At 35.6% G+C, this 24,163-nt stretch overlaps 2 protein-coding genes across 2 annotated transcripts; both read right to left on the reverse strand.

Annotated features, from left to right (window-relative positions):
* Nucleotides 1–464: 464 nt before the first annotated feature.
* On the reverse strand, nt 465–1,998 carry LOC133869821 (transcription factor MYB102-like). The gene is made up of 3 exons (XM_062306901.1): nt 1,710–1,998; nt 1,477–1,606; nt 465–1,392 (listed from the first exon to the last, which is right to left on the reverse strand). The coding sequence occupies exons 1-3, from the start codon at nt 1,840–1,842 to the stop codon at nt 618–620; spliced, it is 1,038 nt and encodes a 345-aa protein (XP_062162885.1). The 5' UTR covers nt 1,843–1,998; the 3' UTR covers nt 465–617.
* An 8,250-nt stretch (nt 1,999–10,248) lies between these two features.
* Nucleotides 10,249–17,621, reverse strand: LOC133868767 (putative PAP-specific phosphatase, mitochondrial). The gene is made up of 10 exons (XM_062305764.1): nt 17,417–17,621; nt 17,219–17,315; nt 16,614–16,716; nt 15,627–15,838; nt 15,291–15,354; nt 14,625–14,988; nt 12,448–12,526; nt 12,308–12,358; nt 11,196–11,367; nt 10,249–10,866 (listed from the first exon to the last, which is right to left on the reverse strand). Exons 1-9 carry the CDS (start codon nt 17,509–17,511, stop codon nt 11,218–11,220), a joined length of 1,215 nt encoding a protein of 404 aa, XP_062161748.1. The 5' UTR covers nt 17,512–17,621; the 3' UTR covers nt 10,249–10,866; nt 11,196–11,217.
* Nucleotides 17,622–24,163: the final 6,542 nt, after the last annotated feature.

The following is a 24,163-nucleotide window of genomic DNA, read 5'->3' on the forward strand; positions in this document are numbered from 1 at the left end:
GAAACCATTCTTTGCTTTTGTTATGATTTTTATGAACCTATATATATTTATATGATTGAACGTACTCACTTGGATTATCTTTTACCTTAATTTCTCTTTTGGGTGATTATAGCCCATTTGGGGAAAGCCAATAACAAAACCTAATGACATATAGATCTTGACATCTTGTGGACTTGCCTTCTTCTTTTCTTTCTTTCTTTAAAAAAAAAAAAACTTTTCTGGTTTTAATATATATATATTGTAGCTGAATTAAGAACATTAATTATGGTCGTTCATATAATTTAATCGTGTTTATATATATATCTTTGCAGTTGACTTAAGTTCAATACTCGACAGGGTTTTGTCTAATGTTACCTAATACGATTAAAGAATACAAAAGTGTATAGTGCATATGATCAATAATGGAAACTTCTCGTTGAGTTAATAAAAAAAGACTAGAGCTTTTGCTTCCTGATAGAGTAAGCTTAACAAAACGGCACGGAAATTAATCATTAAGCGAAGTTTACACGTATCAACACCCCTAAATTTCAAATCCCAGTAAATTTGAACAACCCCTTCCAATCGGTTTCCGACATTACATCATGAAATCGTTACATCCAATCATTTTCTGACATTAATTACATGAATTCATTAACGCACAGGATATCTGGGATTTCAAATTTCAACATGGTGCTGCAGTAGCTTTCCCTCTCGTCCTCAGTGCTGCTGTTGATATATGGTGAATTTGAATTCAATGGTGTTGGGCTTGATGATGGCGTCGACAAAACTGAAGCGAAGCTGAAATTCTGGTTGCTGTTGTTGGAGTAGAAAGCAGAGTTTTCAGGCGAAGGATCCATCACAGTTTGATGATCAGACCCATAATAATTATAACTTGGTAGAGGATTAACATAATCTTCAGTAAAATTTAAAGGAATCCCATTGCTTTGCCAATCGGCTGTTTGGGTGAAATCTGATGGGAACTGCTCTACATTGGGCTCCACGATTTGTGTTTCACTAGGAAACGAAACACAAGCAGCTGGAATTTCTTGAAGTTCATTGTGTTGGAGAAGCTGTGGAATCTGGTTTTGTATTTGGGAATTGCAAAGCTGGTTTTGTTGCAGATTTTGCAGAAGCTGCAAGTCGTTCGGATTTTCACGTTCGGATGACATGAGAGATGTGGCTATCCTTAAAAGCTCCGGATTGACTAAATTCTGGACCCCAAGAAACCTTGACATATTGTTCATCTGAGATGAATTGTAGAGAATTGAGGAGAGGTCTAGAAGATCGAGACGTGGACTGTGAGTCACCGGATCAATTCCCATTCGGAGGAGCCTCTTGCGAATGTGTGTGTTCCAGTAGTTTTTGATTTCGTTGTCTGTCCTTCCAGGCAAGCGAGCGGCAATGGCAGACCACCTATGACAAAACAAAGTGCAAATTTAGAGTTGAAAGATGACCCAAAATTGCAAAATCCTAAGCATTAGTATTGCAGAAACTTACTTGTTGCCCAAAATACTATGTAGCTGAATAATTGTCTCCTCCTCTTCGAAAGAAAATCTGCCTCTCTTGATATCGGGTCTCAAGTAGTTAGTCCATCGAAGACGGCAGCTCTTTCCACACCTTTGAAGGCCTACGCAATTGAAAATCATGAAATTAATTAACCTCATTAGCATAAATATCTAAAGCAGTAAAGAAAGCTCATGAAGAGTTTATAAGAAATATCATGTACGTACCGGCATTCTTTGGTAGCGTCCTCCAATTCCCATAGCCATGCTCCTGAATATAATCGACCAGGTTCTTGTCCTCCTCCGGCGTCCATGGTCCTTTCTTGAGCCCGTTTTTCTCGCAACATGGAGCTCTTCCCATGGTTGATTTCCGACCGACGGACGAGGTATAGTCGTCTAGAAGGCTTCAAACCTTTTTTAAGGTACTATAGTTTTTTGGGTTTCAAATGACAAAAGAGAGGAAGAGAGGAGCAAAAAAACGAAGACAAAGGGACGTATATAGGTCCGTATGGGCACGTACTTGTATAAATAGAAAGGGGAGGAAGAGTCAAAGGATTCGGTGCCGTCCTCTGTTTATCTCTATGGCTACGTGTCCACCCTCCTTGAAGAAAACTTGTCATTAATTATTACACACAAATTTTCAATTATCATTTACCCCTCTCTCTCTCTCTCTCTCTCTCTCTCTCTCTCTTATTAACTATCATTTTCCGGCGGGAGTGTGACTCCTAGCTTTCTGGATTCATAATAGCTGTCATCAACATACAAGTGCCACGTACCCCCTTAAGCTGACGCTTTCGTAGACCATGTTACAGGGATTCCACGGCGTTCCTTCTTCCATTCATGGCTTCATGCTACAAGCAAGCTAGCTAGCTGGCTCTTAGATTTTTTTTAGGAAAAGACTGTTGTGCCCATTAAAAGCTAATATTGGGATTGGGAGCGGAGGGCTTATGTTTGTTCTACAAGGGCAATTTTAGCATTTTCTTTTTATTTTTTTTTTAATGATTAGTTGTACGGTCGTGTAAAACACCTCATTAATGTAAGATGCCAATAATGGAGTTTAGCGTTTTTTTTTCCGAAAAATATGAACATTTATAGCATACCATATATATGCAGATGGGCTAGCTAGGGGTGTAAATCCGGAGCGGATTCTCGGGTATTGGGTGAAACTCGGGAATCGGCTCCGGGTCTCCAGATTTTACTTTTTTTACACCCGGGCCCGGACCCGGGTATCCCGGATATCCGGGGTGTCCGGGTACCCGGGTAAAACCGGGTATCCGGTCCGGGTTATATTTAAAAAAAAAAAAATCTTGCCCAATTTTTTGAAACTGAATGCTGTAAATAATCTTGCCCGCTTTACGTATTCTTGATTTCCTTTGCTTCTTGGTTATGATATTCGTTTTTTTTTTTTTTTCTTCACTTGGTAATGTTTTCAGTTCCTACCGCGCACCAGCTAGCTTTGTTTGTTGTGGGATCTAATACTCTGTCCTTTTTTGTTGAGATTTCTTTTTTCGCCCTTAAAAGTTTCAATCTTTTCATGTTCTTTGAATCTTTCCGGTTGATTTATTAGCCGTTTGCGTCCAGCTCCCTTGAAAACTTGTCTGCCTCTTCCCCTTTCCGATTGTCGTCCACTGGTTGTTTCCTTTCCTTATAATTTTTAGGAAACAAGAGAGAGTGGTTATGGAAAGATTATACTCGGTCTAACGTCTATGTTCCAAGAAATATGTAAGCCCAACAACACTTCATTACCCATATTGACATTGCAGCCTCCTCTGTTTCTCTTGACCAACCAATCAGATTAAATTTCCTAAATGCATCCAGATCTTTGTGTCAAAGAAAGAACCCAATTGATTTTATAATTATTGTTGCTATCTACAAAAAACAGACTCAAATAACCAACACTCAGAACAACCCAACTCAGAACAAACCAAAACAGACAAGAGATATATTATTTCTTACAGTGATGCCGTGATGCCGTGATGTCGTGAGGAATGTGATGCCGTGAACAATGTGATGCCGTGTCGCCGTGAGCAGGAGATGGGTTCTGAAGGTGAAGAGAAATGGAGCGGCGGCAGTGAGGCGTGAGCAGGAGACGGGTTCTGAAGGTGAAGAGAAATGGAGCGGCGGGCCGGCGGCAGTGAGGCTTGAGCAGGAGATGAGTTTTGAAGCTTTTGAAGTTTTGATACTTGATTCTTGATTTGGATGATCTGATAGCTTAGGGCAACAGTGAATCAACAGAGAATGACCAAATGGTCCTCCCCCTCTTCCTATGCATGTAGTTTTAGGATAAAAGGGCAGGGGGGTAATTTTTCATTTTTTAATTAAATAACCTACCCGGAGCCGGGTACCCGGGTATATCCGGGATTTTTTGAAATAAATACCCGGCTCCGGCTCCGGGTACCCGGGTACCCGGATTCCAACCGGATTTCCCGGATTCCCGGTTTCCCGGAGCCGGGTAATGCCCGGAGCCGGTTTCCTGGCCGGATATATCCGGTCCGGATTTACACCCCTAGGGCTAGCTCTCCAATAAATTTAAAGATAATGTTCTTTAATTTTATATATGGTGTTTTAGGCTTATTGTTATTTTGGTATCCCCATTCAACTTATCATGAAATCAAGCATTATTGAAAGAGAGACCTTAATTTGTTAATTTGATAAATTAGGATGGAGTTTTCAAATTGAGATTTTTCACCGTTTATTGTCTAAATTGCCAATAATTTGAACAGTGAGAAATTCCATTTGAAACTCACTACCCAAATAGATGATCGGGCAGTCCGAATTCTATTTAAGCAAATAAATTTTATATAATTTTTTTCACAATTAATTATTGTAAATCTCAATTCAGAGTTTTCGGAGATATTTGGGTTTGCGGTAGGTAATAGAACTTTGACAAAAAGATCTACCACTAAAAAACTGTTTAGCTATTTCGTAACAGCATGTTTGAAGTGATGATTTGAAGCTTTTACAGTTGTTTGGTAACATGATTAAGAAAGTGCTTTTAGATTTAGAAGCAGGAAATGACATGCAAAGTTTTTTGTCATTAACTTTTTGATATCAAAGTTGTTAATATAACAAACAATGTTATCAAGGAAAAAAGATGTTCTATTTTCTTGACTGTGAAACGAAGAAAACAAACAGCAAGTCGGCTCCTATGGTCGATCGTATAGTCCACCTCAACTTTGACGTCTTTGATACCCACATTACAAGCCATTGAAGCCAACTTAAATGAAAGCTTAATTACTTTTCTTTTCTTTTTTCAATTCAATGGTGGAAAAAGGGAAAATAAAAATAAAAATGAAAGCTTGTGCTCTGTTTGTTTGAGTGTAACATATTTTCTGAAAGATATTTTTTGTATTTTCCGATATGAATGGATTTTGGCCAGTACGGATGGAATCCGGCTAGCCCAAATTCCGGTCACCTTTGCCGGAATCTAGTTAAAGTGGTCGAAATCTTGCCGGCTAGTGCTGAAATCTTGTTACCGGTGATTTTTTGTTATTGGTGATTTTTTCGTATGAGCCAAACGCTGAAAAATATTTTTAGGGAAATCATTTTTTCTGAAAAATGATTTCGTTGAAAATATTTTATGACAGAAAACATTTTATGTTGAAACAAATGGAGCATTAATTAATATTCCTGGTGACGTGTTTAAAGTTTCTACTTTCTCCTATGATACATTTTCTCTTTGGGATAGATAAAAATTGTTTATTTACTTTCAATATTAGTTGGACAGACTAGAGGAGATAAAAAGAGAAAAAGCAAGTTAGTTACAATTTAATAAACTAACCACTCTACAAAAATTATGTACATAAGAAATGTAGATTTCGCATAAGTCCAATTTTTGTTGGAACTGCCCCGTTAAGATAGAAACACGTGTGTCATACACAAAGGACACGTGTCTTAATTTTAACGGGTCAATTCCAACTAAAATTGGACGAAGCCACACCCTGTATTAGTCCTTTTGACATAATTTTGTGAATATGGTTGTCAAATTTTAACTTCAAATAGTTTATCAAAAAGTTGTCTTCTCTGTCTCTCTCTCACCTTTGAAGTAGTAGAAATTTGATTTGTTGTAAAGAAAAAATGTCAATAATAAAGCTTGATTTACTTTGGAAAAGTTGATTGATCTGTGGGCTTGCCTTTGAATTTCGCCCTTAGGAAATAAGGTTTTCTGGAAATATACTATATCAAACAAAGTTGAATCTATAACATATAGCAATTTGAGAAATGGTAAAGCATTTCTTGGTGTTCTTCTGAAATGGCATATATGTAATTTTTTTGATTAAAAAATTATATTTATGCCATCCAAAAAGACATAGATATAATTATTCTATGTCATTCCAGGAGAACACCAAAAAATACTTTAATATTTTTCTAGCAATTTTACCCCATCACCTTTTACTATTTGGGCTAACATCCGAGGATTCGATGGTATGCTTAGCTATAATCCTAAAAAAATGTAATTGTCCATTTGAAAATCACCTCACTTTACTCCGGCACTCCTTTTATCGAATTTCAAATTAATTAGCTTTTCATTACTACTAATCATGATCCTCTCCATTTCACTTGCATCGTCCGGATTGAATTTTATAAATCCAATGATGTATTACATTATTTAAAATTGTTAAATGACATGTCACAATGTACACACAATTAAATGCAATAAAATTAATTCTCAACAGTGAAATTAATGGTGAGGATCTTATTTCCTATTTCAAAGGGTTCCTTGACTAAATGATTCTAACCCACTTGATCCTAATCTATTATCCACATACATTTTCTAGCTTATCTTCAATTGCATTATAACTTATTATAAGTAGAACATGATATCATGTGGTCAGCAAGGGGATCTCATAACTAGACCTAGCTATCTTGTGAATTCCCACAGTAGGCAGTACAGCTCTATCTAAATAATTAGAATCTAGAAAAGATTTCCATGAAGAGTATTCTCTTCACTAGCTTGGGAAGAAAACTAGCAAATAATAATAAAAAAAAACGTTAATTACCAAATAATTAGAAATAAATAAAAGCAGAGGGTATGTTTGTACACCAATTCAAACAAATTAACTTTGATACGAATTAATCTAATAGCTTGCTTGTTTGTTCCCAAATTACAAGACTACCCACAAAAGTAAAATGAATTTTGTCAAACAGGGGGGAAACCGGGAAAGTGAAGTGGGGAAAAGACTGAACAAAAGGAAAAGTGTCTACTTTTTTTTGGGTAGGAAAAGTGTCTACTTTTTTTTGGGTAAGAAAAGTGTCTTAACTCAAGACAATGGTACCCATCTTTTAATGCGCCCGAAACAGTAACATTTCTTTTTCAACAGAGCTATAGTGATCACTACCAATAAGAAGGAGATTAAAGAGATTAATTAACATTGGGACAACTCTAGTTTAAGATAATTAAGTTAATCCCCATTGATAAAAAAAAATTGGAAAATTTCTATCACTAGCTAACACCAAATTATAGAAAAAAAAAATGGAGAAAAAAACTTGAAATATTACAATTTTCTTACAAATTCACGTGACAGTATCTTAATGATGAAAAAGTTTTAAACAATAAAATTTGATAAATAAATATAATTATTTAATAATTAATGAAGTAAGTGCTACGATATCAGGAGTAAATTCTACATGTGATATAAATGTCCATCAAGTGTCCATCAAATAATGAGGTGGCTTTTAAAATTTTCATTTGATCAAATTTACCATTTGATCAAGAGTAATTCTACATATACATTAAGTGTCGATCAAGTGTCCATCAAAAAATGAGGTGGCTTTTAAAATTACTATTTGATCAAAATCATCATTTGATCAATCATAAGCTCAATGATAATTTTAAAAGCAACTTCATGTTTTTATAGACGCTTTATAGACACTTAATGTACATGTAAAATTACCCTTTCATCAGTCACATGCATGTCCAATAATAATTTTAAAAGATATCTCATTATTTAATACATACTCGACAAACATTTATATCACATGTAAAATTACTTTCGGTGTCAGCATGCCCTTAACAACGTTAAAATAAAAATATAAATATAGGACAAACAAATTGGCTGTAAGCCGACCGCATCGGCTCAGAGCGATCTCAACACAGCTCACGGGAAAAAGCAAGGCCATTTTAATTAATGTACGCATTTAAAGTCATTACAGGAAACAAATATATCAAATATTTTGCATGCATTACGATATCTCCGATGTACGAGCCTCCCTTTTTCTTGCGCTAATTAAATCTTTGGATTAATTTAATTAATATGATTTCAAGGGACTAAACCATATACGTGTCTCAATGCGGGAGTCTCTAGAATGTGGACAACAATGAAATTAAACCAGTTATGTAATTCATTATTTTGCACAAAAACAAGTCCTTTTACGTTCAACAGTATCAACTGTATTATTATATTCACCCACGTACTAAGATTTCCTCCTGTTTCTTTAATGAATAACAAATAATTCTCGACCTAACCCCAACACTTTTTAGATTGCTTGCATGCCCTTCTCTCCCACAGTTTTCTATCTCATCAGTCTTTATCAGACGTCAAACTTTAGAGTAACTTTTCCTACAAATAGGGTAAATTAAGTTATTAACTAAGGGCAACTAATAACCCATATGATGACCATAATCTCTGGCTAATGTATACCATACCGGGTCATTATCACGTAGACAACACCGTAATGATTAAGGTTATCAGGACTGCAATCTCAAGCTAATGTACGCCGGGTCGATCGGTATCATGGAGATAGCTCGCACCGTCTCGCTGGACTAATCAAAGGAGTTTATTATATATATATATATATATATATATATATATATATATATGCAAATCCAGATTTTGTGCTTTAAACAGGAAGGCTCGTACATCTACTGATTGCTTGCTTGTCCAAAATTAGGGTTTGGGTTACCCACAAAATATTACATTTAGCCTAGCGTTGACCAGCCGAAACAAATGGATTTGGTAGATTAACTAAAAAATGAGGTGAGTTTCTGTTGCGAGCTGTTCGATTGCTCCAACAAACTTTGAATAATACGTGGGGCTTTGTTTATTTGTCTCAAGGCTAGGTATTTTATTTAACGCTGTTCACATATATAATTTGATTTAGGGTTATTTTCAGATACGCGATCCGAAGCGTGTGCATGGAAAGAAAGGAGACATTGGTGTCACAATAAGCAATTCCATGCATATCAGACATCGAGAACTTTCCCAAAACGGGGTTTTTTTTTTTTTTTTTTTTTTTTTGAACGGGCCAAAACGGGGTTTGTTAATTAATTACTTTAGTGTTTAACGTTAACGTAAGCAGCTTTGGACACGTATTGGGGGGGGGGGGGGGGGGGGGGGGGGGGGGGGGTGTAGGAAAATCAATGGCTTTTCTCTAGCAGCAATGCTGATGTGAGTCCAGATTCACGAGATCTCGACGTGGGTCTTAAGCAAATAGTTTAATACTCAAAAAGTTAAACGTGATCGCCAAATGCTTGACTTGGCATGTACTAAACCAATCAGTTTCTTACACATTGCCAGCTCTTGTTGGCACTGGGGAGCCAGGATAAGGTGAGGGGGACATATATTATATTATTTTATATAAATTAAAATGTCGTGTCCCTCTAATTCAAAAAAAAACAAAAAATGTCTCTTTGACTTTTATTAATTATTTTTTGTTTATTTAGTTTCCTCTTTCCAAAAAAGACAAAAATTAGTACTTGATATAATTTAAAGTGGTCCCCCTTTATCTCCCAATTTAAAAGAATGCCCCTCACTTGGGTCAACTGCTTTTCATTTTTTCAATTTTATTTTATTTTTTTAACGAAAAAATTAGTTTCCCCTTCTCTAAACACACACAAGGAGTGTGGCCTCCTCCCATTTTTTTTATTTTTATTTTTTCAAAAGAAATCAAGGTACACAGAACTTTTTAGAAATTTTCAGATATGTCATCAAACTTTCACATGGATTTATTTTCTCAAAATTTACTCTTAAGTAATCAAATTATCTTTCTAAATTTTAATTTTTAGATTGTTCTTTTAAGTTAATGTATTGATGAATAACTTGTAGTTAATGTGTTGATGAGCATATAGACATTTTAAAATATGAAAAATTGTTGAAAAAAAACTAAATAAATTATAAGTCACATTTACATATTTGAAACAATAATTAAATTATATTTAATTGTTATTTATTGTTACTTATATTATTTAATATTTTTTTACAATAAATTTTGTTTCAATTTTTTCTAATTTTGTCCAAACAAAAATCTTGGCTCAACCACTACAGTTATTTGGCAGAGTAATCTCAAAGGCTAACCAGCAAGGGTATAACCATAATAAGGAGCATGATCCTCTCTATTTTTAAGTAAAATGAAGATGAGTCAATAGTATATCTGTTGTCAAATAGTGAATATGTTACTACATCATTTAAATTTTTTAAATGAGGTGGCACTATTTATATACCATTAGATGCAACAAAATAAAATTTTGATCATGAAATGATTTTCTTGATTACACTTGAAATGAAGAGAATTATGTGTCAGAATTTTGGATTAAATGGCCACAAAATGGCAAGCAACCGCAACATCCAAATGTTTCTACAAATGCTTTTTGCTAAAAAGTTACATCTACAGTTTGAAGTTTTTAATCTTTCTCCAGAAAGAATGAAAAAGACGAAAGTTCAACAAATTATATGCATATAACTTTGTGCAAGTAAACATTATTCATGAATTTCTATGATGAAAAAGTACATATCCTAAGGGTAAAGAGGCCATTTTGAAGGTTCAAGGATGAATGCTGAACACAGAGGTATAAGCAATTTTATTTGAGTAGCAATCTGTTTTCTTAGTGGACATAAACAAATTGAGCAATGTAATAAAGACCAAAGTGTATTAAAGGCATTTCGAAATAACCAAGCTTCCTGAGCTAGATATACTTTCTGAAATGTAATTTCTTTGTCGCTAATCTTTATGCGTAGATTATTCTCCATGAGGGTAATTTATAGCTTAACATGTTCCAGCTTTAGCAAACAACCTAATTCTATAGAATAGAACCTCGCTAATTTCCTAGGAGTCACTTACTTAAAAGTTACTTGTCTGCGGACAATTAATCATGGCCAGCACCTTCTCCTTCATGTAACACTTCGTCCCATGCCTCCAAGTTCTAAGACATCTTCATGGCTCCCCCTTGCCAATTACCGGCCACAATACGATTTTCTTTTCATCATAAGGCCACAACAGAAAGCTGAGACAAGATTTCAAAAGCATGGCGCTAATTTAGCCACTTTCTTTTCTAAACTGACGGACACTGTCAAAATAATGTTATCGTGGTCAGTAGCACAGTTTCCAACTCGATAGTTTCTGTATGTGATTTCCATAGCAACACGCTCACTGTTTGACTGTCGATCAACTGAAAATTCATAGGAATATATTCAACTTGACTTTCCATTAAGACAAAGTTCATCCTATAAACAATTTTAAACAAGATTTAGTTTTGGTTCTAAATTACCTGGTCATAAATAGCCCCGTAAACGACTCAAAATTTCTCTTATTACATGATTTTGTCTTCTTTTAATAGTTAGCTAGCATGATAGTGCTAGTTGATAACAGTGAACTTGTACAAATGGATTAGCATCCCCTACACGTTCGCATTTCATTTGAATTGAACTAGATATCATTTCAAGAATTGTAGAATCAAATGCTTAAAAAAAAAAAAAAAAAAAAAGGAAAAAAGATTACCAAGATCAGGTAGGATCTGCCATCAAACAGCTGATGAGCTTGAAGAGATTATCTGCAGAATCTGATCATGTAAGTTGCCATTAGTCACAAGAACTCCACCTGAAGGGAATATAATTCTCCGTCCATCTTTATCTGCAGCAAGATCAACTTGACTACCTTTCCAGTCAGTCACCTAATTTTTATTCCAGATTCATCTATTAGTCATCAATACTAGCGGAACGGTTGTTATATATGATTTTTCACAAATAACTGTCTATCATAAGCGAAGACATGGAGAGCATACCGACAAAAAGGCTGATAACAATCCAGAAAGCCAAGAGAGAAAAACAAGAAAAGGCACCTGAAGAGGTTCCCCAATAAAACATTGATCTGAACATGACATCTATTATGTTTTAAGTAGAAAGAGAAGAGGCTGAACTCTTAACCTTTTTTTTTTCTCCCTATATCATGCGCAACAACATATTTAGCAAAAATGTGAAAGCTGAAATTTTTAACATCGACCAAAGATACTACTTAGATAGGTTTTATAATGGCACAGATTATCATCAAGCAACATGCTACAAACACTGAATACATATTGGCAAATCGTTTAAGAAGAGGGTATTCTTCTTTAGCCTTATGCATAAAGGGTTTTCTTCACTTTATTTTCTTGTAAGGTGCCAAAATACATCTCTGTTAGAGATTCTTACCCCCCCCTCCCCCCCGAATTCAGTAAACACTCATGTACACAAGTTCCTTTGAACTTTTTATATAATTTCTAAACAACCATATATAGTCCGGAAATGATATAAATGTAAGAATCACAATGCAGTCCATAAAACAAGTTTTGTAAGAGTGTTTACTTTTGTGCTCCAAGTTTAATAGTGTAACTTGTTTGCAGTTTCTGTCCATCTAACAGTATAGATGGAAGAAAGCCACAATTCACAGTAGTGACAGTACATATCAGTGATATCACCAATTTAATTGATCAATAACGCTCATAATACCCATATTTTCAAAAATAGAATTAAAAATGAAAAATAACTGAAACTTATGGAACATCACAAAAAGGACAAAGGAGTACTGCATGCACACGTGAGAACAAGAGAGAGAGAGAGAGGAATATTTCATACCTTCCCCCCAGATTCGTGCACACATATCATGCCAACAGCATGATCCCAAACCTAAAATATGCATTGTAAATAAGATCAAGGACTAAGTCATGCAACGACAAGCTTTGCGAGTATTTGCCATCTAAAAATCAACGCATTACCTTGATAATCCTTTGAACTTTTGCACGATGAATGAAAACAGAAGCCCTTCCTGAAGCCACCATTAAGTACTTGCATAAGCTGCATACCCAGAAAATAATATGTAATGTAAAAGTTAAAAAGAAAATTATAAACCCAAGAAAAGATGATACTTCAAATCCAATAGTAGAAGAGAAAGTTAAACAGTAATCATAGAAAAGAATAAGAAATTATGCACCACAAAAGAATAGGTCTTATGAGAGAATCAAAACAATAGGTCTTATGAAACTGAATATTTGTAAATCAACAGAAAAGAAGCGTATTTGCGGCATCCCCTCACTGCCTGCTTTCTGCCAAGGAAGAAGCGGATTATTGGTAGATGTAGACACCTCAATTTAAAGTTTAAAAGCTAAAAGTAGACACTGCACTGTTTGGGGCCTATGTTTTACATACCTAGAGAATGCCAATGGCTTAGGCATTTTTAGACTCCTTCATTGCTCTCTTAGGATGCATTTTGAGTGAAACTTAAGTCCTTATGGAATTAGTACACAATGACACCAAGGGCCCATTTGAGGATCGTTTCGAGGCTAGCGAGGGTTATGTCAATGCTTGATTCACGGGATCCTTCCCTGATGTTACTGAAGGTTTGATGTTATTGAGGTTAAGCTATGGCTTAATTCGTCTTTAGGGAGCATCTACTAACCACCAGTGGGGTGTAGACTCCTCTCGACCTGATTCCCCAACGGGTAGAGGCTGTTATGGTCACACCCAGGGAGGAATGTTACATTTGATTGCTTCCCTTTGTCCTTTATTAAAAACAAACAAACAAACAAACAAAAGTCCTTATGGAATGAAAGGCAAACATGTTTTTCTGCCAGAGTAGAGGAGGAACCCAGGATCCAAATCCAACAGTTGAATACTACAGAATTAAACTACTTAAAGCTCTTATGGTCTTAATGTGTTAGATTTGGTGCTTTTTTATCACTCAAACAAAATTAGAAAAAAGGAAGGAAAAAAAATATATATCTACAATTGTCACCGAAAACAGTGGCAAATTACCAAGTAATTGCCTCTAAACATGTAGAATGGTAAGGTAACGCTTTATGCCAGAAAGATATCCTTGTATATCAAAAGTTGAATTATTACTAATACATCAGTATAAGCACAAAGCAGAGTAGCGCCAAACCCGACCACTGCATAAGAAAGCTGAAAGGGACTTAGAAGAAACAAGACATAAAAGGCTGCAAAAGTAAATGAAACCCCACTCTGAAAACATATCAGCCTTATTTGTTGAACGAAACTATTTTTTATGTCCTTTTTAGGCCTTCCCTTAAAATTGAGAGTTTAATTAGAAAATGTTATACTAACCTAAGAGTAACACCTCTAAGTAGATGATTTGGTGAGAATGATGATTAAAAGAGATCAAAAGCCAATCGGTCTTTCAGTGAAGCCAATGAAACGTAAATGAAACAGCACAATAAAAAAAAATCTAGAATTAGTTCTTGGGCAAGATACGAGAAGCAACACTTGAGATGGTTTGTATGCACACAGGGAAGACAAAAACGGAAGGGGGAGAAGACCTATGTACGAGATAAAGGAGTCATACCTTATCAAAATATAAAAGAAAAAAAAAGGCTTCATAGTAGTAATCATGAATAAGTCAAAGAAATAGCTTGGACATATTGGAATGAAGTTCAAGGTTTTCCTTTAAAGCAAAAATTTAGAGATTTTGTGGAATTACTGATCAACATAGTCCTTTAGTAATAAACTGATAAGCTGTATTTATTTTTTTGGTTGGGGTAAGCAATTTCAAAACAATAGTTCACACTGCATTGAGTGCAATGAACATAACAGAAAAGAGCATGTGATTACAAGTAATCCAAAACAGGATACATAAAACCAAGCAATGTTCAAACTTGATACTCAAATTGTACAATGGTAACTAGACACGGTAAACAAAACCCTGGTTATGTAAATAAATGAAAAGCATGCTCCCACAAAACAGGCCACAAATTAAGTGCAATACGCTAATACAGACATACATTAGTACAGTAGATGATTTCTTTCTAGATTTATGCAATTAATTGACAGGAAGAAGTCTGACAGCCAGTTAACACCTTCTAACAACATATTAGCAATTTCAAGCAGAAGCAGGCAAGTACGAAGATGTAGATTTAGTATTCATGGTATAAGATTAAACCTTCCACAACATGTTGGCAAAAGAAGAATTTGATTATCCTCGATACTGTTAGCATTAGTTGTGGCATTGACCGATGCTGACAATGGCAACGACTCCCATGTTTGACTATCTGAAATACAAAAGCGTGCCTCATGTACTAAGCGACATCCATCTACCAAGCATCTTGTCCAACTATTCAGCGTATATGATAACCTCTTTGTCCATGTTCCACAGCCAATATGAGCGACCATTAGGACACCTGATCCAGACAAGTTTTCTTCATTTTCCTGACCCTTACTGATGAATTCATTGGAAAAATCATTATGCCAGTTAGGGCAGCCCATAACACCTAACACAATTTCTCCTTCAACTACAAGAGCCAAACCTACCTGAAATTTCAGGAGTTCCCTTAGCCAAAATCAAGATATAAAGAGTAATACAATAAACAAGATACAATTTCCGTATATTGAGAAATTATATTTGAAGAACATATTTTGGATGTACAGAAGAAAAAAAGAACGTTACAATCATCAAAATGGGACAAATGTACCATCTCTTCATGTTGTCATCCAGAGGCAAGTGAAGCAGTAATGCTGCTAAAACTAACTTAATCAAGCAGATATTTCAACTAACTTAATCAAGCAGATATTTCACAAACCTTAGAGCAACCTTTCTAATTAGAAAGACCTACCACATATAAGGCTTCACTTCCTTTTAGAAATCCTCGTGTGCCATCTATTGGATCCAGTACCTGCATTGAGTTTATTGCCTCAATAAAAGTGAACAAAGTAAAATTACCACAAAGCATAATGCAAAATCATAAACTATAGAAGTAAAAAATATAAGACCACTTAAGGGACTAAAATGAAAACTCCTCTTTTATAAGAAACAGATGATAGTCTTCACCCCCTTAATAGAACATGCAGTTTGCAAATCATGGGGTCCATCCAGATATACACGAATTAACACAAGTATACAATACAACGACCATTCCAAACAGTAAAAAAGCTCTGTTACACCAACCCAATACGTAGCTGGCTTAGATCCAAATACAAAAGCTTCCTTTGCTCCTCTGTCAATTGCTTTAAGTACATCATCACGTGCCAATGGTTTATCTTCAATACCTGCTTTATCACTTACTGCACTTACCACGGAATCTTCTAGATTATTTGAAAGTAGAAAAGAAGAATCTTCTTCAGCCACTAAAGGAATAGAAGGGAACAGTTTACCCAACTCTGTCATCATAAACACAAAAGGCAAATGAGCAAAGCTTCAATTCCAGAGAAAGAATTTTAAGATATCAGTTAGTACAAAGTTTCTTGGATTTAGAGATTGATGAATAGCCAATCATATTATTTGTTTTTCTTTACACTTTTTTTGATGAGATTATGCGTTTGTACAATGTATGGTTTTGTCACACACAGCGTAAGTCATACAAACTTCTACGGCATGATGAAGAGAAATGACGCCTACCCTAAGAGATAGGCTCCTGGTTCTTCTCCCAAGGTTCTTTGAGCTATGATTATTGGCAAACCCATGGAATGTTATTACAGAATCTATGCAGTTCATAACAACAATGCAAGAATGATGCAGTAAAACCATATCTACAATTTTTAATAAATATCACTGACCAAATGCAAATCCAGCGGTGCCCTCATGAGTACAAGTCAACATGGGTTTTGATGGTAGTGACAAGATCATAGCACAGTAATAGCACCACAGTTGAATACTAAAATGCGGGTTCAATAAGCTGTCATAGAGGGATTTCTGGGACTGATATTAATCCCCACACATCATTATAAGTTTTCCCCTAAGAAATTTTTTCTGTTGCAAATTTTCCCAGAAGTGTAGCAGCATTGTGCAATCAACAAAGTTCAAATTGCAACACTAAACTAAGGCGATTGATTATTACGTTTCAATTTCTGAATTCCCACAATCAACAAACGAAATTTATTTCATTAATAAACAAACGAAAAGGTCATAAGCTATGTGAATTTTACAGATAATTACCCAAACTGACCAGAGCCTGCACACCGAAATCTGCAACCGTGACCGGAGTCTGGTCATTCTTCTCAACAATCCGACCATCACTAAACAACAAAGATGATTTCACCTGCAAATCATAAATAATAAAATTAACAACAACCAACTAAAGAAGAAGAAACATAATATACTAAATCTTAAGTCTTAACCACAGGATGCTGTTTGGTTGCCCAGAAAAAACTTAGAAAGAAAGAGAAAAACAAAGCTAATTCTCATGTCGCATGCCGTTCTTGGTCCAAAAAGCAGAGAAAATCTAAAAAATAAAATAAAATAAGCCACATAAATTTGATTAGTAAGAACTTTCCAATTCTTTGATACAAAAGTATTCAAAAAAAAAAAAAAAAAAAAAAAAAAAAACTAAGCATCATATGAACAGCATTTTCCCAATGCATTTCTCATTTCGAAAAACGAAATTTGCGTTATATAAAAACAAGAAATGTGCTTCGGAGACGTTATTGCCTATATAGGCAGCAATTAACGATTCAAAAATTGAAACTGATATTTTCCTTTCTCGCATTTCCTCAGCAAACAAACAGGCAATTAAGGAAGAGAAAACGAGATAAGGAAATTACGTCCACACAAAGATAACAAGCTCTCTCCACCACGTTCACTGCAGCTTCGAGCTCTCTGCAATACTTCGCTTTCTGAATCGGAAAAGGCAGACTCGCCCTGAAAATTCAACAAAATATTTAAATATATTATTATTATTTTTTTTTTTTAAAAAAGGAAAATAAAACTTAGCGTTGTAAAGAAAAACCTTGTGCAGAGACCTTACGGTGAAGAGTCGTCTGCGAGTGTGTAGAGGGATAGTGGATCTGGAACGATGAGTGTGGGCGAATCGGACGGCGGAGTGGAGGAGATCCATAGGGCGGGTTTTGAACGGTAGAGACTGTCGCACGTACAATGGGACAGTGAGACTGGGAAAGTGTGGTTGGTTGGTCGCGAGGGAGGGGATTCCAACGGTCTTATTTTGGGCAATACCTGGCCGATGAGCTCAGTATGTGAGGTGAACGTCACTCGTGTGGCCCGAAATATGGTATAGTTCGGAGTTATTTTTGATAAAAAAAAAAAAAAAAAGAAAAAAAGAAAAAAAAAAAAGATAATTATACCGTTGGTCCATGTGGTATGTCATAATTATTTTTCACTTCCTATGGTTTAAAAAGTTCATGAAGGTCACTGTGCTATGCAATAATTACAAATCGATCTCTAGCGTTAAATTCTGTTAAATTTTTTAACAGATTCCGTCAAATGCCACGTCAGCACCACGTGTCGCCAATAAGATGACGACACGTGTCCATCTTAATAAAAAATATAAATTTATTAAAAAATAAATAAATATACTTATTTTTTTTTAAAAAAATTAAAATTCAAAAAAAAAAGTAGCAAGGGGTGGCGCGCAGCCATCCCGGGCCACTAGGGGTGGCCGCGGGCCACCCATGCCACCCCTGGGGGTGGCGCGCGGCCACCCCCAAGCAACTGAGGGTGGCTGCGCACCACCCCCGGCGGCCAGGCCACCCCTTGCTTCCCGTTTTTTCTTTTTTTTTTTTTTTAAAAAAAAAAAATAAGTATTTTTATTTATTTTTTAATAAATTTATATTTTTTTTTATTAAGATGGACACGTGTCGCTATGTTATTGGCGACATATGACGTTGGCGTGTAGAGCTAACAGATTCCGTCAATATGGTGGACGGAAAGTTGACCCAAGGAATAAAACGTAATTATTGCATAGCACATGGACCTCCCATGAACTTTTTAAACCATAGGGAGTGAAAAATAATTATGGCATACCACAGGGATCAACGGTACAATTATCCCCCCAAAAAAAAAAAAAAAAAAAAAGGTTTGAAGGTCTCGGATCGGCCTCGACCCTACTGGTTACTCCACCATTTTCTGCTCTACCTTTACCAAGTAAAACACCAATTTCGTCCCAAAAGATTCATATGTGCAAATCATAATATGCATTATAGTACTTTGTTATTTATATGTATTATAGAGAATACTTATATCTGTAATCTCTTTTCTAAAACGATTGTCTATTTCCCTCTACCAGAGCAGAAAGACTACTTTTGAAATTTGAGTGTTTGATTTATTTTGTTATTCTAATAAGGGACGTTATCATGGGAATGACAAATTATTTTTGTTTTTGTGAGTAAATTAAAAAAAAAAAATTATATGAAATTTTGAATATATCCATGGAAAAATGATACATGTAATTTCAAGTGCAAAAATCACCATTGATTATAATTATATATATATTAAACCATCAAAAGTTCAATGATAATTTTGACTATCACATAAAATAAAATAAAAATAAGCACTTTAAAAATATATGTATGTATACATTCTGTTTTTTTGGGTTGCTTCAAGTAATGAGCAACAATTCGCTTGCTTGTAGTGGGGCTCAACTAACACGTCATTTTACAAACAATATATGTGCCAAGCAAATGAAAAAAGAGCATTGAATCCCTCTATGGGTAGTTGTGGGATGTCTGGCAACCCTTCGCGACCCACCCACACTCTGTGGGGGTGGAGGGTCTCCCGCAACCTACCCTCTCTCATGCTAGGGTAGGTTGCAGGGCACCCGCTACCCTTGTGATCATCTCTATGGAGTAAAGGGTGTATCGCCATAGCTCACCTTCTAAAACACGACAAAGACGAGAAGTGTATGTGCTCTCTAACCTTTGCAACTAATTAATCTCTCTCTCTCTCTCTCTCGTTAATATGGCAAACATTTTAGATCAATGAGCCTTGGAGCCTTGATCGTGGGGAGGGCAGAATGATGCAAGCAACCTCAACCTCTTCAGATTGTGGTTCAAGGGAGTCCCTCATGACATACCCCAACATAGGAGGACGCGTTACATGGAACCCCTATCCAAGCACAAGAGGTTGTCATGGGTAGAGACGGACACCACGGCCTCCCCCACTTTTGAAATGTTATATATATATAAGAGAAACGATATACTTACATTTTCTATATATCTATTGTACATTTTCATATAATCAAGTTTCAAATTCACCATTGAATTTGTGAGACCCAATGTCGGTCTTATAAATCCAAATGTGGATTTAAAAATTAAATGTATAGGAGATATAAAAATATCATTTCTCTATATATTATTATATTTTAGCTTTACTATGGATCTTTCCCCCCCCTCCCCTCCCCAAAAAAAAAAAAAAAGGTTTATAAAATCACTTACACAAACAAATGTGGTCTTATGCGGCCTAGAAAAGAAAAATGAAAACTTCACTTGCACCTCCAATGTGTTATTGATTTTGCAATGTTGATTTCAAATTATCAAAAGTTGCTACTTGAGCATTTCATTTTCAGCCCCTTTTGATTTTACACATCTATTAAATCCCAATGAAGGATACCAAAATGACCAAATATATCATTTTTATTTTTTATTTTTTTTAAAAAATAATTTGAACATTATTGCCCCGGGCAAGCCTGTATTCTTTAAAACAAATAAATAAAGTATGAGCTGCATTCCAGCCCAGATTGGAAGCAGTAAACATGAAAATATCTAATAATGGGTACATATCGTTAGTACTATTTGTGCCAAAAACACATTAAGTCACTTAAAACACTTAATGTTAATTGGTATAAAATTAGTGTGATAAGTAAGTGTGAAAAGTAGCATTACATATTAATTTTTTTTTAAAATAAAAAAAAAAAATTGTTACTACTAGGATTAAATCTAAAACTAGTCAACGTACTTTTGATGTGTATTAAATCAATTATTGGATCTTCAAAATCTTTGAATTGTTTGGTTGTGCAAAATCCTTCTTCCCGTTCACTGCCGTTAGCAAACCTTTTGCCACCTACACCAAAATACCAACTAGTCCAATCAAATTACGCAGCATGTACATATCTCCACGTAAGCACAGACACGATTAGGATTTTTCTTTGAGATGGGCTAAAGTATGAATGAGAAGTGAAAATTAATTTTGTTGATAAAGGTCAAACTTGATTTTTAAGCCTAAAAACATGGATATAGCTTGATAAACAATTTTAAAATAAATTTTGAAAATTGATGGAGCCCATGGCTCCATTCGGTCATAATGTAGGTTCATGCCTGAACTTATGCCTTGTTAGATCAACACACTTTGCTAAATCAATATTCTATCAATTTTGCGATTATATGTCAACTAAAAGAAAGAAGATAGAGATGGTTATAGAGAAATCCACTTCGTGGGTGGTGGTGGGATCCTCCATCGACTCAGCCCACCCCATGGTGGTGGTAGGGGGGTGAGGGTCTCTCGCAACCCACCGCCCTCTCTCATGGTTGAGGCATTTGGATCCTCTCCATTTGCATGCTAGGGTGGGTTGTAGGGCACCTCGCCACCCTCGTGAGTAGTGACCACCTCCCTAGGATAGAGAGTGGGTTATGAGAGTCCACGCTCTGAAACACAAGGACGGAAAGTGTATGTGCTTCCTAATCTCTTGTTAATGGGAGAGGAGAAGGTGCAAACAACCCCAACAACCTCCTCAGATGGTGGTTTGTGTGAGTCCCTCACGACACACCCTAACATAGGAGGATGTTGTTACGAGGGACACTTACGCTGCACTTGAGGTGGCCATGGGGGGTGGGTGGGTCGTCAGAGAACCCCTATCACCACCTGGTTACGTAAAATGGAAAATGATTTTTACACAATTCAAATGTACAATTCTTACACAACCCAAAATACATTGGTGAGACCTATGTATGCTGGGACCTAAATGCATGAGTCCCACTAAGAAAAATGTTAGATTTACAACACCAATACAACAACTGCACAACAACTTCTCATATGAGGGTGGGTCCACACACTGGGGCCCACTTTCATGTGAGAGGTTGTTGTGCAGTTGTTGTGATGGTGTAGTGCAAGAATCAAATCCCGTCCCATTAATATGTTTTGGGTTATGTAAAAACTGTACATTTGGATTATACAACAAACTCATCTCATATAAAATCAATCCTTCCGTCCACTGCCGTCACTAAACCGTTTGCTACTTGTACCAAAATTAAGATGGTCCAATCAAATTACATTTCATGTACATCTCTCGATGTAAGCCTCCCCAAATCAACACATTTGGCCAAATTAGCGCTCCGTCCGTTTAGTGATTCCATGTACGCTACACCATCATTTCATTTTTTGAAAAATAATAATAAAAAAAATATGAGCTGCATTCTCGTAGATTGGAAACGATAAACACGAAAATATCTAAGAGCTTGTTTGGCAAATGCTGGGTACAAGTCGCTACTGCTATCGTCTATCGATGCTGAAAACCGGTTTGTTTGACTGTTTTCCTTACGTCCGAATCTTCAACGAACAATCTAATCTTCCCAGTACTGCCACATCAGGATCAGTGCAAACGATTAAAATCCATGTAAGATAATTCCCTATCAAAGAACAAAGACGTTAAGCTCTAAAAAAACTATTTAATTTTGGTCAATATCAGTAAAATATCTGCCTCAGCTTTATCCAATTATCCGGAGGAAGAAACTTAAAAAATCCTACGTAGACATCCTTGTCCTTATCCGAATTTTTTTCATCTAGCTGACACGTGTCAGCCACCCACAGGATCGTGAGACGCCACTGCCCCCAGTTTCTTTGCAAATTCCGCCGGAATAAATCCAGCCGGTTGTTTTCTCCCACAGCTAATCGGTTCACCTCTATAAATATTTAGGGACCTTAACAACAAAACATCTTCCCAACCAGAAAGCTGAAAAACTAACAAACAGAACCCACCATTTCTTGCGATCTTCATATCGATCATTCAGTCAAGTTCATATTCTGTTTTTGTTTTCTCATTTCTCAGATCTGTATATCTTGGAAAAGGCTTTTTTGGGCATGTTTGTGAATTTCTTGGCACGAGCAGGGTGTACGTTGCAGGGCATGAAAGACCAGCCTTCAAAGTGCGACGTCACGGTGAAGTCTCTTAGAGATTTCGCTTGTTCTTCTTCATCCAAGCAGGCGAGGCTTTTCTCCGGTGCTTTTGATCGGGCTGCTCCCAAGGCTGCCAATAACGAGAAGATCAAGCATGCGGAGGAGTCTCTCCGGACTGTCATGTATTTGAGTTGTTGGGGTCCTAATTAATTGAAGATCACCAAATATTATTTATGAGCTATTGAAGGAGATCAGATTAAACAGCTAGTTTTTGTTTGTATATTCTTCCAATCATGTGTAAAGATGCTTGTGTAGATATTTTCAATCACGTACTTGAACACGCAGGCTTCGTGGATTCACAGCTTTCTAGTTTCTATTGCCCTTCTATTATTTACCATCTGCCATATATACTGAACCATTAATTATATTTTTAGATCCAGGATTTAATATAATCAGGCAGGGAAGCATACTAGATGGTCTTCACTCATTTTGTTATATTACTAATTTAGATGAACAATCAGAAGATAAATGCATAGACTATGGGGTCTGCAGTCACTTTGTGTTTGTATAACATGTTCCCTGCCATTAATTCTGCATCATTAGATGATCTGCACCGTTTTCCATCTGGATAACCAACAAAAAAATAATATTGTTTGTGGATCTTGCCTCCAATTTAATTTTATGTTCTTTAAGAATCCACACCAAGAGTGTATATGCAAACAAATATTAACAGCATGCATACACTATTTGCACATGCGAATGCAATTAGCAATACCAACATGCAAATATGGATAACAATTTTAGAATATGCGGATGCGTAGTTCATGATTGCATTCGCATACTTTTTATATATAATATATTTTATATTTAATAAATTTATAAAAATGACATCGTTTTAGATTAGGTATATGTTATGCTTATATTGATTTGATTGATTGTGTTGCTTTTTTGTGTAACACTTGTGTAAAAATGCAAAAATAATGTGAAATTAATATATTTTTATAAGATTGAGGGACTTAGGGCTTTAAAAGAAAAATTAAACAAGCCTAAAATAATAAAATTCGGCCTAAATTATTTTTAAAATTGTTTAAAATAAACCATAATAGAGATCTAAAGAATGCCCAAAAGATTAAAATATGCCATTTACCTAATATGAGGATAGCGGATAATAGTCACAATAACTGCGTGGATGTGATTAGTGAAAACATGATATAAAAGTAATATCTTCATTTTGTAGATGCGGTTGCGGATATTGTAACTAATAACATCCGCATATACACCCCTAAATTCCACACATAAGTTTCACAACTACTAGCATGATCTAATTGTCTTAAAAGTTCAAGCAGGCTCTCTTTTAGGTGTAGGACTAGACAACACTTAAAATATTTTAATTAAAATAGAGAGTTAACTGTGGGAGTCAGGGTCGGAACTCAAGATCACTTATCAAATACCATATTAAATCACTAATTAATTTTATTTTTTTAAAAAAACTTAAGTTAATAAAAAAAATGAATTTAATGATTTAATTAATATTTTGACTAAGCTAACCTTCCTACCTTCTTATTATGTGATACAAGCAGAGATGCAATCAATTATGAAACTTAAGGTAAAAAGATCAATTATCGAAGGTAAAGGTTGTACTCTCT

This window comes from Alnus glutinosa, chromosome 5, assembly GCF_958979055.1.
Source record: "Alnus glutinosa chromosome 5, dhAlnGlut1.1, whole genome shotgun sequence".
Lineage (NCBI taxonomy): Eukaryota > Viridiplantae > Streptophyta > Magnoliopsida > Fagales > Betulaceae > Alnus > Alnus glutinosa.